This window comes from Marmota monax, unplaced genomic scaffold (assembly GCF_021218885.2).
Source record: "Marmota monax isolate L192 unplaced genomic scaffold, Marmota_monax_Labrador192_F-V1.1 WCK01_AAM20220418_F8-fsc00024, whole genome shotgun sequence".
In the NCBI taxonomy this organism is placed as follows: domain Eukaryota; kingdom Metazoa; phylum Chordata; class Mammalia; order Rodentia; family Sciuridae; genus Marmota; species Marmota monax.
The window spans coordinates 11,308,726-11,322,839 of record NW_026695224.1 but is presented as its reverse complement, the minus strand read 5'-3'; the positions used below and the strand labels follow the sequence as shown (position 1 = coordinate 11,322,839).

At 44.1% G+C, this 14,114-nt stretch overlaps 1 protein-coding gene across 1 annotated transcript; it reads left to right on the top strand.

The window, feature by feature from the left end:
- The first annotated feature begins 1,378 nt into the window (after positions 1-1,378).
- Positions 1,379-13,701, top strand: Cfap20 (cilia and flagella associated protein 20). Its single transcript, XM_046435126.2, has 6 exons — positions 1,379-1,712; positions 10,724-10,803; positions 11,465-11,576; positions 12,183-12,371; positions 12,720-12,830; positions 13,285-13,701. The coding sequence occupies exons 1-6, from the start codon at positions 1,629-1,631 to the stop codon at positions 13,288-13,290; spliced, it is 582 nt and encodes a 193-aa protein (XP_046291082.1). The 5' UTR covers positions 1,379-1,628; the 3' UTR covers positions 13,291-13,701.
- The last annotated feature ends 413 nt before the right edge of the window (positions 13,702-14,114 follow it).

The following is a 14,114-nucleotide window of genomic DNA, read 5'->3' as shown; positions in this document are numbered from 1 at the left end:
CCTCAGTAACAGTGAGGTGTTCAGCAACTCAGTGAGACCCTGTCTCAAGATAAAATACAAAAATAGGGTTTGGGATGTGGCTCAGAGGTTGAGTGTCCCTGAGTTAAATCCCAGTACCCATCCCCCTGCCCCCCAAAAGATTCATACTTTAGCTGGGCACAGTGGTGCATGCCTGTAATCCCAGTCACTCAGGAGGCTGAGTCAGGAGAATTACAAACTTGAGGCCAACCTCAACAATTTATCAAGGCTCTAAGCAAATTAGTGAGTCCCTGCCTCACAATAAAAAATAAAAGGGGATGGAGGTGTGGCTCAGTGATAAAGCACTCCTGGGTTCAATCCCCATACAAAAAAATTCATATTTTCCCCCTTGTGTCTAAAAATTCTGGCTGAGTTATTCAAGGGATTGATGTGAGGATTAAATGGGTTAATACAAGTCAGTGCATTTAAAAAGTGCCTAACACATAGTAAATGCTCAATTTACTGCTATAACAATAAAAAATTGCTAACATCTTTTTAGCAATTAAAATCTTTTTACTAACATCTGTCAGCCATAATACCCAGTACAGGCCTAAGCATACAATATGACATTTAGTAGATTCTCAGTGACCGATTTTTGTCTCGAACATTTGGAATTTCCTTCCACACGTGAACTATCATAACTTATTTTATGTTCTAGACATTGAGGCTTTAAAAAAAAATCAGCAGTAGATTCAACTCAATCAATTCAACTTTATTTTGATTAATTTTATTAATATCTGCTGCTATCTTAACATTCAGGCCTTTTGGGTTTTTAATCAATGCATTTTAAGGCAATACATTTTCCTCAAAGTATTGCTTTGACTACATCCCATTCAGAGTGACCCTGTTCATAATTTAAGGCCATAATGTGTAAAAAGCGCTTATGACAGCTAGCGTTCATGTCAGGTAGCTCGCTTTAACTTTATCCTGAACTCAGCCAACAAGCATTTATTTGGCACTCATAGGACACGGATCAGTGTGGTTAGAAAACCTTTTAACCTCGCTCCTTTCCTTTGGTCCCTGTCACTCCACCTTACTCTCTAGGGGGCGGAGCCTGGCCGTCACGCCCCCTCGCTTCACTCCCGCCTTGTTCCCTTGACACCACGTCGGTACTAACAACACGTGCCGTAATCGTCTGTCTCCTTCCGCTTCCTGGTAGCAAATCCGGGACTTCGATGGGGAAAATAGTTCCTTAGCAACAGAGTTCTTCTCACGAGGGGCGGAACCGGGGCGGGGCTTACGAGAGAAAGGAACCGGAAGTTGCTTTCTCCGTGGCGGGACTGGGCCTTGAGCTCCCGGGGGGCGGGCTCAAGTGGGCGGAGGGATCCATTCCAAGCTGAGGGCGGCCCTCCGCCTCCATTTAAGGCTGGGAAAGAGGCGGCGGGCGGCAGTTGCTGTGGTTTCTGGCTCCAGGTGGCCTTCTGGGAGCTGACGCTAGCAGACCTAGAGTCCCGCGTCCGAGTCGGGCCATCGGTGGCTGCAGGTCCGGAGATCGAAATTCAGCGTCCCGGTCTTGTCCTGGGCCGGCCCCTGCTTTGCTTTCGCCACTTACTCACATCTCCCGGGCCTAGGCCGGCTCCGGGTCGGCTGCGGAGCAGGCCGCCGGCGAAATGTTCAAAAACACGTTCCAGAGCGGCTTCCTCTCCATCCTCTACAGCATCGGCAGCAAGCCTCTGCAGATCTGGGACAAGAAGGTCAGGAGCGAGGGGTAGCGGCGGCACGGGGTGCAGAGGCTGCACCCCATCGTCCCGGGACTGGAGCGGGCAGTAGTTGTGTCGAGTTGGGGCCTGGATGGAGCAGGAGGCCGCTGTTGTACCCTGTCTCCAACTTGGCGTGGAGCGCGGGAGGGGGTGCATGTGGGCGAGCGTGCTTACGACGTGGTCATGCAGTGCGGTTGATGGTGCCCCTGTCACAGCACGGAATGCATCAAGTTATATGAGGAAGCTTTGGGACGGCACAGATGAGAAGGACTTAATGTTCACGGACTCCCCAGATGTTTACTGATGCCCTAGTTTGTGCCAGGCACTTCTGTCACTAGACAGAGAACCTTTGTTCTGGACACCCTTATAAAGGAACCCCACGGGACAGGCCAGCGATTTGGGTTTCATTCCATTGCTACTTCCCTCTCTGATCCCAAACAAACTGGTACTTGGCCACCTTTCGCACTCCTCCACATTCACGGTAGCTTGGGGTCCTATGGAAAGCTGGAGCAAAACGGATGACCATCAAAGTCTTGCCTGGATGAATAAAGTCAGCCAAGTGCAAGCTTCATTGCTTTCATTCAGGTATCCACTGCATGATATTTTCACTAATCCCAGGAGATGATGACCCTGTCCACTTTTTGGAGATATTAAGATCTAGCTGTGAGTCAGCCTGCATTTGGTGTTTCATTTCTCACAATTCCCAGGCAGTCAGCTGAACCAGTTTTTTAAATTTTTTTTTTTTTTTTTAGTTGTTGACCTTTATTTATTTATATGTGGTGCTGAGAATTGAACCCAGTGTCTCACACATGCCAAGCAAGTGCGTTACTGTTGAGCCACAGACACAGCCTTGTACCAATTTTTGAATATAAATTAAGGTAGGCATTCTATTGGAGAAGCCAATGGCTTTAGGAAATATCCTTAAATTGCCCTCTCCGAGATGCGTGGAGAGAGTTGATATGCTGAATGGTGTTTTTATGTAGGTGCAACTGGGATGGTATAAATAAGCAGAGTTAATTGGTAAGGAAGTCAGGGATTTTGTGTTTCATCTCATAACTTCTTCCCTTATCAGCTGAGAGCTTTGGTTCACATAGAGGTTGGGTTAGAACATGGACAACCTTCTGCCTATCATCTCTAAGCAATTCTGTGTTCTGAGATCTGCTTTAAGGGATGCTTGTTCGTAGCATCGTTTGCATAATGTAGCTGAAAGTTCTGAAGATAATGAGGTTGGGCCTTTGTATATATGAACAAATCTAGCAACATTTCTCTTTCAGATGATTCTATCCACAAGCCAGAGCTAATTCCAAGAGTGTTACGTAGGAAAGCTGTCCTTTAACTTTTCTTCTGTTACAGGTTTTCAGTTCTATGGTTTTGTTTAGGATGGAATAAAGCACCATAAACTCTATTGCACCTCCACAAAGAGAACCTGGAGTATTACCTGGAGGCTTTGTAAGGGAGATGGCTTCATAGTATTGTCACTTGGCTCAGTTATGGGCCATTAGAAGACTTGGAAAGGGCTAGGTGCTGTGCTTTGATTGCATGACTCAAGAGGCTGAAGCAGAGGATCATAAGTTCAAGCCAGCCTCAGCAACCTAGGGAGACCCTGTCTCATAGTAAAAAAATACCTGGGGATATGGCTAAGTGGTAAAGCATCTCTGGGTTCAGTCCCCAGTACCAAAAATAAATAAATAAGACATAGAGCAGCCTTGTGTGCCAGATGAACGTGGAAGCCAAATGATAACAATTGTGTCAGTATAAGGCAATTGGAATAGAGAATGGGACTTGACCTAGGAGGATAGGTTTTCAGAGCAGGTCCGTTTGCTGACTGGAAGAATTGAAGTTTTGTAAGGTGAAACTTTTATCAGTTTAATGTTCTAACCTTTACAGACTTGATTTCTGTAGTGTGTGTTTTATTTTCAAATGAAACTTTTTGACTAGTCAACATGTTTACACACAGAACATAAAAAGCAAAGTAACCATGGTGCACTGTGTCCCTTAACAACGCCACTAGAGGTCGGATGGTACCCTAATGACATAAACACATGTGAAAACATTAGATTCATTGGCAAGGTTACATGGAGTAAATTAAACAGACATTCTGACAAAACCTTTAGAAGAATACTCATTTTAGGCAAAATCCTCACAAAAGCAAAAGTTAATTATGTATTGATTGAATTATTTGGACTAAATTCAAAAGAATTTAAGGGAGGGTGTTTTTTGTTTTTTCCTCCCTGGGGCAAGGGCAGAAGAGGGAGAAAAGGGGAAAGTTTGGGGTCATATCCACAGGCTTTGTTGTATTGGTGCTTTTTTCTTGCTATATTATAAAGTTCTCAAAGTGTTGGGAATCCATTCTAGTCAGGGAAACACTGGGAATTGATATACTTATCAAAGATTTATTGAGCAACATCTAAGTGACATTGTGTATACTTGAGAAAATACAGAATTAAAGAAAACATTTTCCCTGCTCCTAGGGAATAAGGCAAAGGTGTAAGAAGGGCAAAGTTTGATAGGGGCAAATAGTGCTGTCCACATTTATCTAGACATGACTCTGACCTTGACTAGTAGGTACATATTGACTGCCATGCCTATTTTTAGTTATTATTTTTGTTTCACAAATGTTTACTCTTTTCTTTTTTGATCTTATAAAAAGTGGGCTTCTTTTTAGCTTCTAGTAAGAATTAACTTGAAAAATTAGACCTGGCCCCTATTTAGGTTCTGTATGTCTTTATAAAGATGAGAAGCGAATGCCATCCTCACAGTACTGGCGACTTTGTGAACTTTGCTTTTGGTAGTATATCTTGCTCATAAATGTAACAGCTGGGATTTAACCAAGACTTTGAAACTCAGCCCCTCCCCCTCCTGTCCCATCTCACCTTTCCTATCTTAAACATTATTGTCATGGACAAGTTAAATCTCATACATACTTCCGTAGCTCAGTATAACACATATGGCAGTTTCCTATCTATTGTGTATTTCCCACTGGACTGCAAGTTCCTTCAAAGGAAGAAACCCCAGTGCTAGGGTATAGCCATACACCTTGGATTACATCCTAACTGTACTATATGGCTATAAAGATTAAATGAAGATGTGTAAAATGCTTAGCAATGGTTAGTACTTAAGTTATGGCTTACAGAATTTAAAATGGCAGGGAGCTAAGTAGTTTGCTTAAGACTAAAATAATAAAAAATTTATAACTGTCCAGCATTCAGATGCCTAGGAATTGGAGCACAGCAAAACCACACATGTGAAATTAAAATAATTTAGACATTGCATTATGGCTTTCCTGGTCTACAACCCTTAATGCGACTGTAAGGCCGCGCAGCCCATGGTCTGGCGCCTGCTTCACTAGTTCTTCAGGCTCACCTTTCCTGTTCTCCCTCTTGGCAGTATCCTTCTACAGAATGAAGAAAGTCCTGCTCCCTTCCACCTGAAGCTTTTGCAGTTGCTAGTCCCTGCTCATCCCCCATACCTGTTCATTAGTCCTCAGGCCATAGTTCAAAGGCAGGCTCCCAGAGGCCTTCCTTGACCCTGCTGGCTAAGTTAGTTTAGTTCATCTACTCATAGGATTTTCTTCTCATCACTCTTGAAATTAGCTGGAGATCTGGCTACACTGAATTTTCTGATAGCTGCCATTGTAAGTTTTCAAACCAAGAGCTGAGAAGAAATTCGTTTTGTTGTTATTGTTTGTTTCCTTAACTTCTAGAACCAACAGATCTTATATTTATTAAAAGGAATGTTATGTTTAATGTAAATATTACTTCTGGCTTTTAAGGCGAGTACCTGGAAGTTCTGTTCTCACTCACGCCTGTGTAAGACATTATACAATTTTCAGTCTTCGCTGGTAATATCCTCAATGTCCCTGACATGAGATTAAGTCATGATTGCTGTTCTGTCTTCCTTTCTGTCAGCTGCTGTTGTTTCTACCCTATTCCAAAACTAACTATTAGAATCCACATTTTTTTGTTGATGTTGTTACTGGATTGTGTTAGATTCCTATTCCTAGTTCCTAATTTTAAAAGTGAACATAGTCCTTCAGAAAAAAGTTCCTGTACCCTAAGTTTTAGCAAGCCTTGTTAGTGCATGTTAAATTGATGCAATTTCCAGTAGCAGGATTGCATGCATTTGGATACGAAGGTGGTACAGTGACCTTTGCTTTCCCAGGTCAGTCAGTTGGGGTTCTTCATTATTCTGAGTAATACCTTTTACTGTGATTGGATGAGTGCACAGGTTTTGGTTACCCTTGCCCTTTCAAGGCACATGATTGCCCTTATATTAACTAAGGAGTTATTTGAATGTGCCTGGAACTGTAAAGCACAGCAGAAGAGGGGATCGCCCTGGGAGCCTGAAGGCCCCGCTGTGGTGTGCAGTCAGAGCTATGCCTGGTTCTCCCCCAGAGGGCTCCCTCTGCCTGTTTTCTGACTTGGAGCCGGCCCCTAACCCAGGGCAGATACTTCACTGCAGAAAGGACAGCTCTAATGGCTTAATGTAAACTGGAACATGTGTCATTAAGACGAGGATGCCAGATGGCTGAGGGTTCAGCTGCCTGCCACGATGAGTGGGTGGAGCCAGAAAAATGAAAGTGGGGGCAGGGGAAGGGAATGGATAGGCTTCTGTGTTATTTTTAAAACACTCTGTAGATGGAGAGCACTGGCCAGCTTCCTCCCTCTCCCGTAGTATTTTTCCCCCTCAGCTTGACCTCCTCCCTGGGGCTTAGACTGAGAGAAAAATCACTGTTCTCTATTAGCTGCTGCAGCAACCATGGAAAGCCTGGGAGTGACTGTAAGATGGGCTTGAAGGCTTGTTCCGTCGTGGTGCCTGGAGGCTGAGAGGCAGCCTGGGCTCTGAGGCTCTAGAGTCCCTGGGCGAGGGGCAGGAGGGAGGCGTTCATGAAAAAAAAGTAAGATTATCTGTAATTGTGTGCGTGACTGTGTTTTGTTGAGGAATAAAACACTTGGAGGCCACGCCTTGATAATGAGAAAGTGTCATGAATGAAAACGAATTGACAAGTCAAAAGTAATTGCTCTTTATGATGAGAGAGGGAGGTCAAAATAAAACCAGCTTCCTCCGTGAGCTGAGCTGAGCAGAGCAGCTTGTTTACCTTCACCTAAAGCCAGGCCTGCCCAGTGACCTCCGAACTGGAAGGAGCTGAGGGAAGGAAGTCGCTGCTTTCTGAGGACATGCAGCTCATTGTGCGAGTGTATAAGCAGCAGGTCTGAGGAGGGGGGCTACCAGATTGCCAGGGTAGGTGGAGGCCTCGCCTCAAATTGTGCCCTCAGTTTTCCCCCTGCTCCTGGCTTTAGAGCCTAGAGAAGAGGCTCCGGGAAGCTCCCCGCCTAGTGCTCCTATCCCTGATTCATCACCTCCAGCCCACTCTTCTTCCAGGGAATTTGCACTGGGAGCCCTTTCAACTTTAAAAAGGACAAAAATCGTAGTTCTTGACAGATCAACTCAGGTTGCTTGCAGATCCTGAGAAGCCTGTGATGTGGGAATACTTGTTGTTTTCTTCTTTGGGAGCTGAATTTTCTTCTTGGGCAAAGCACTATTTAATTTGTCTCATCAGCAGCCAGTTAAAACTTTAGAGACTACCCGGAAGGCTGAGGCAGGAGGATCCCAAGTTTGAGACTGGCCTGGGCTACTTAGCGGGGCCCCTGTCTCAAATTTTAACAAATACAGTGACAAGGGAGTGTAACTCAGCAGTATAGAGCTTGCATAGCATGTGCGAGGCCCTGGATTTAAACCCCAGTGTCAGAACAAAAACAAAAACTCTTGCTGGGCACCATGGCACGTGCCTGTAATCCCAGTGGCTCTGGAGGCTGAAACGGGAGGATCTCGAGTTCAAAGCCAGCCTCAACAAAAGTGAGGTGCTGGGCTGGGGATGTGGCTCAAGCGGTAGCGCGCTCGCCTGGCATGCGTGCAGCCCGGGTTCAATCCTCAGCACCACATACAAACAAAGATGTTGTGTCCGCCGAAAACTAAAATAAATAAATAAATAAATATTAAAAAAAAAAAAAAAAGAGTTGTTATCTGTTTAAAAAAAAAAAAAAAAAAAAGTGAGGTGCTAAGCAACTGGGGATGTTGCTCAGTGGTTAGTGCCCCTGATTCAATCCCCCTACCCACCCGCCAAAAACAAACAAACAAACTCTAGAGAGCCTAATGCACATTCCTTCAATAAAGCTGTCTTTATCTCTGGGTTGTCTTAGTTTTTCAGGATGTATTAGTTCATTCTATGAGAGTTAATTTGGTGAGTGTGGTCATTTTAGTGCTGCAAGAAACCTCTTTAGGAGGCTATTGAAAGTCCAACTTGCCTCTGGGGTGGGCAGAAGCGGAGGAATACTGCAGTCTATTCTGGCTTCGCCTGTTGGCTTCTGCATGCAGTGTAAGGCTTTTTTTTTTTTTTTTGGTCTATGAAGACCTGAATAGGTCAGGTTTTCTGGAGTATCCAGTGGGTCATCTGCTTCAAACTTGGAGATGGGGAAAAGGCAGATTCCCTAACGTTTCCTACCTGCAAGATCTGGATGGTCTTTCTGTCTTTCCGCAGCTGAGGGAGGCCTCTTGTTGACTCTGCCTCAAAAGCTTTGGGGATTTTAGGTTTGAGGCCACACTTTAAAACAATGTTGGATAAATAGCAACTTGTTGCCTTCTAGCATTGATAGCTTTTAGTATCTATTTACTTCTTAAGCCTTTAATTTAACCATCTATTTGATCTTTACAGTATGTACCTTTTTCAGAAAGAGTGTTTATATTATTGAGAATAATTTAGTGGAATGTTATAAAATTGGTGTTTGCATTTTACTGGGATGCTGCCAGCTTTTATCAGTGGGGCTGTATCAAATCATTTGGAAATAAGCTTTTGATTAATTCCTCCTTCACCAACAGTCTGCCCAACTTTCCACAGAAAACACAGGAGTAATATTGCCACTCTGGTGGGAGCATCTGCTTGGGGAACGAGGTGGGCAGTGTGGGCATGTTCTGCAGACTCAAGCCTTTGTGCTCTTAATCTTCTTGGAAAGAGGCCCAGAATTCAAAGCAGGAGGGCACTGAATGTCACCATCTTTGTTTGAAAAGCATTTCAATGTGACGTTTGTGTCTTGAGAACCCAAGAAATGCTACATTGGCAGAGATTGGGACCATGGAGCTCAGCATTCCATCTCTGATAATGCCCCAAAGGGTGTTTGGTGGGAAGGCATTCTTCGTGCTAGCAGCTCGTGGGCTTGGTGAAACTCCCCAGGACCTCCAGCTTCGTCTGATAGTCACACTGGGTATGTTATCCAGGAATGTCTAAAACTCTCCTTGAACCTATTCACATGTGCCAACTCTTGGGGTGACAAATTCCAGAAGTCAGCACATATTTGCATGCTTAGTTTATGCCTAGCGCAGTACTGGGCACCGTGGAAGACAGGCAATGCTTGATGCTTGGTCCCTGCTCTTGCCTGAGCTTTATTCTTTTTTAATATTTACTTTTAGTTGTAGATGGACACGCTACCTTTATTTTATTTATTTATTTTTTAATGTGGTGCTAAGGATTGAACCCAGTGCCTCACACATGCTAGGCAAGCAAGCGCTCTGCCACTGAGCCACAACCCCAGCCCCTGAGCTTTACTCTTTCTCAGTTGCGGTTATGGAAAGAGGTGTGAGTATTGGTATCAGGTGTCACCCATGGAACAGCAAGCACACCGTGAGTGGATCAAACCCAGTAACAGAGCTCATAGAAACCCGTGTCTAAAACAGAATGTCATGTTGTTAATTATCTATGTAGAAAATGCAACTGTCAGATTCATCGCTGCGTTCTCTCCCCGTATACAAATTAGTGGAAGAAAATTGTAATCAGAAGGCTGATTAGTGAATAAGGGGAGCTTTAGTCAGTGTGATTGAGGCATTGAATATGACAGCCCACCACAGCCATTTTCACCGAAAAAGACCTGGCAGAAAAGAAGATCACATTTCTTTCTGATGTATCCTGTTCTAAATCTGGTTGATCTTTTCCTTGTGTTAGAACATTCAGCCCTGCTCTGCTCTGTGTATATTAGGTGCTTAAACATTTAATATTTGAAGATGGGGGCTGGGGATGTGGCTCAAGCGGTAGTGCGCTCGCCTGGCATGCGTGCGGCCCGGGTTCGATCCTCAGCACCACATACAAACAAAGATGTTGTGTCCACCAAGAACTAAAAAATAAATATTAAAATTCTCTCTCTCTCTCTCTCTCTTAAAAAAAATTATAATAATATTTGAAGATGATTGTTCATTCCCAAGTATTACGAGAGAAGTAATCCATATCATGTACACAAACAGTACAGCAAATATCTGATGAAGTGCTAAATTGGTAGTCTAGAAAACATGAGCCAGGAAAACAGAGGTCGCCATGGGCTGACAGTGCAGCATGTTCAGCATCTGTGTGTCACCCAGATAGGACTATTATAAGTATAAAAATGAAGGAAAAACAGAAGGAAGTGGCAGCAAGCCCAGGGCAGTCATCCTCTCACTCTTTAGTTGCCATCTTCCTTCCTAGGTGATGCTCAGCATTTCATGGACCTTTTTTACCAAAGAAGTATATGGGGCCGTGAAAGGTCCAGTAAATCCTGAGTCTCCTACTTAGGACCTGTCATTTGCAGTTCCTGGGTGCCAGTGTTCACGTTTGTATAATGAATACCGTACCACCTACCTTCTGATTTTTGTCATTGCTGTGAGGGTTAAGAAAATATCTATGTGAACGTTCCTAGTACGGAACAGACACTTGGTAAAGGGTAGCTGTTTCTAAATTGAGTTTGTTTCTTATCCTGACATACAGATTGCCAAGCTACCTGGGCTGCTTGTGGTCGTTGACGGGACCCTGTATAGGGGCAGTAGCGTGGCTTCCTTGGTATAGGAAGGCTTGACATAGTGTCTCACAAACTTTTGTATTATGTCCCTTGGGCAACTGCGGTTTTCCTTAAATGGTTTCTTAAAATCTTTAAAAGGTTGTTGCCAAATATTTCTGTACATAACTAATCTAATTATCTTCCTTGAAGGTACGGAATGGCCACATCAAAAGAATCACTGATAATGACATCCAGTCCTTGGTGCTAGAGATTGAAGGGACAAATGTCAGGTAGGTGGTCCGCTGTGTTCTCCCAGAGGCGTGTTATAGCAAGGAAGCAGTGCACCATCGAGGTTACTGGCACTGACTGCAGAGCCAGCCTGCCTGGTGCGACTCCAGGCTGCCACTCAGAGCTTACCCTGGGGAGTTGCTTAACCTCCCAGGCCGTAGTTTCCTCACTTGTAAAATGGGAATGATAACTGTACATGTTCCTCACAGGGTTATTGTGAGGATTAAATAAGTGAATATGCATAAAGCACTCAGAACCATGCTTAGCACATAGTAAGCACAAAGTAAGTCTTAGGTTGTGGGAGGAGTTGTACTGGCTGTCCAGTGGGTGGCCAACGTGGCCAGTGCCACAGTGGTCTTAATTGTGATGTTCTGTCATTTCGTAGTTCTCTTGGACCAGAATTGAAATCTTACTCACTGGTGGGACTTCCTGCGTTCCGCTGGTCTGGCTTGGCTTTTCAGACGTTTTATTGTTGGTGTGTAGTCTTGTGTTAAGCTTTTGTTTCTGAGTCCGGCAGTTTTTAAAGTATCGGCTAGCTGAAGGGTCAGGGGATTCCTTGGATGCTTTACCTGAATCTTTTAGATCTACTTTCCAGTTTTTCCTCGAGGACCGTGTGTCGTTGTACAAAGCACAAAGTGGTTTATTGGTATTTCCTTTCTACAGTACCACATATATCACATGTCCTGCAGACCCTAAGAAGACACTGGGGATTAAACTTCCTTTCCTTGTCATGATTATCAAAAACCTGAAGAAATATTTTACCTTTGAAGTACAGGTGAGTTGTGTACATGAATGTATCCACTGTTGGCTGTACCAAAGACAGATCCTTTCAACTTTAGGAAAAACTGACCCTATCAAAGTATCATTATCCCTTTTTATGTATTCTCCTGCCTCTACTATAAGCACAATGCAACCTTTGTTATTATGACATAAATTTGGTGTTAATAATCAATTTAATTAATTTAATTCCAGTTTGTTAAAGAAACAGTAAACTACTAGAAGCTCTAATCAATAGCTACAGAAGTTTTAAAACTTAAAGATTAGCATAGTGTCCTTTGGGGAGTAATTATTTAATACCGAGTTCTTCTCTGTTTTACTATTTTTGATTTTTCAAAGGGAAGAAAGTTTATTAACTCACTCTATAGTTTGAGAGCATGCCAAGTGTGTCGATTGTCACAAGAAGCTGCTGTTGTCTTGGCAACAAACAGCATAAACTTGGTACTTCCTGGCCATCGGTGGTCTGTGGTGTGACCTGTGTCTAGTCTGTTTATTTTCTTCTGGATTTTACCCTTGGGAAACTGGGCCATAGGAGCTCAGGTCCTTGTCTTCACAGGGTTGTTTGATCCTGCCAATTGACACCATCCTTCTCTGTGTTTCATAGGTACTAGATGACAAGAATGTGCGTCGGCGGTTTCGGGCAAGTAACTACCAGAGTACTACCCGTGTCAAACCCTTCATCTGTACCATGCCCATGCGGCTGGATGATGGCTGGAACCAGATTCAGTTCAACTTATCTGACTTCACCCGGCGAGCGTATGGCACGAATTACATTGAGACCTTAAGAGTACAGGTAGAGTGCCTCTCACAGACGGAGCTGCCAACTGGGGGTGTGGGACATGTGCTGTGTCCGGTGATGGCTTTTGGCCCATGGGGCAAAAGAGTAGGGGTTTCTGGCTAAAATTCCCAAGTCAGTGTCCAAGGGCTTTAGTCTCAAAAAGGTTCTGGAAATACTCAGAAGTCCACTATTACAAGGGTAAGTTCCGCAAACAAAATACCTGTGTTGCTCAAATCTACCCCTCAGCCAAGCTGAGGGGATGCCAAAGAGATAAAGTTTTGATAGTGCCATGAGAGGGCCTCTAGGAGAATCCGGAAAAGAGGAACGCGTGTTTCACCTGCCCAAATGGGTCTTGCCCCACAGATCCACGCAAATTGTCGCATCCGACGGGTTTACTTCTCAGACAGACTCTACTCAGAAGATGAACTGCCAGCAGAGTTCAAACTGTACCTCCCAGTTCAGAACAAGGCCAAGGTAAGGCACCTTACAGACAGTCAGCTGGGTCGGGAGCCGCGGCCTGCAGAGTGCTCTGGTCAGTTCAGCTGCGGGGCCTGCCTCAGGGAAGCTTTGGGGAGCCCGTGGAATGCAAGCTCTTAGGTCTCCTTCTGACATCAGCACTGAGTCAGCGCGGTTCTGTTACTGCAGTCTCCACCTCCCCAGTGACCCTGCCCCTCTCGAGGGGTGTCCTGCTGCTTCCTGCTTATGGCCTTCTTTGAAGAATATCCTCCACCTGAACCTCTTTATCAGCCCCAAATCCCCAGCAGTCAATTGGCTCTCCCTAATGCAATGGTGGGTGCTTACTACAGATGTGGGTGCATCTCCACAGCCAGTGTCCACTCAGGTGTCACCAAAGGTAGACTGGTGGCATTGATCATCTATTTTTTAATAACTTGAACTGATGCTTTTTTTCTACTTTTTTTTCCTTTAGCAATAACTGGAATGCAACTCAAGGGATAGACCCTGGACACGATTCTTGGTTTTAAAAGGAAACTATCTGGAGGACAATTGCGAAACCATTTATATTAATTCACTGGGCTATGGTTAGCTTGTTGTGGACACCAGTGACCATGCATTAACTCCATCATTGATTGCACTGTAAGTCCACTGGGGGATCAGCAGCGCTGAGTGACATATGACTGCTGGCGCTTCTCCTGCTGTCTGCCCCGGTGTGTGAGGAGATACTTTTACCATGAACTTACAGAATTAAAGATGTCCTAATGGCAATTTCAGACCAATATTTCTTCCTACAGTTTATTCTGTTTTATATATTATCTAAACATATGTATATGTGGTGTAATACTCATAATCTGGAAATGAATAAAATGTTATATTCTTGGTTTGTAAATTTCATCCTTGTTTGCCTTTTTTTAAATGGCGCTGTTCCTTTCTTTTGTGATGAAAATGGAGCCATTTCAGGCCAGGACGTATCTCTCATTGGAGTACTTAGAACAAGTGTGCACTGAGTTGGGACAACTCTCAAGATAAGTGAAAAAAACAAACAGTAGAATCATCTTACGAGGATTTGGGTCCTCAACTGAGTCCAAGACAAAATGACATAGTCCACATTGCTCTTAAATACTCGGAGGGGCGGTGGTCGTGGCCCAGTGGCAGAGCACTTACCTAGCATGTGTGAGGTACTGGGTTCGCTTCTCAGCACCACGTATCAATAAATAAAGGTTCATTGACAACTAAAAAAAAATACTATGGACAGCATCATCTCAGAGGCCTACATGTTTCTTGAAATGATCTAGTATTCCT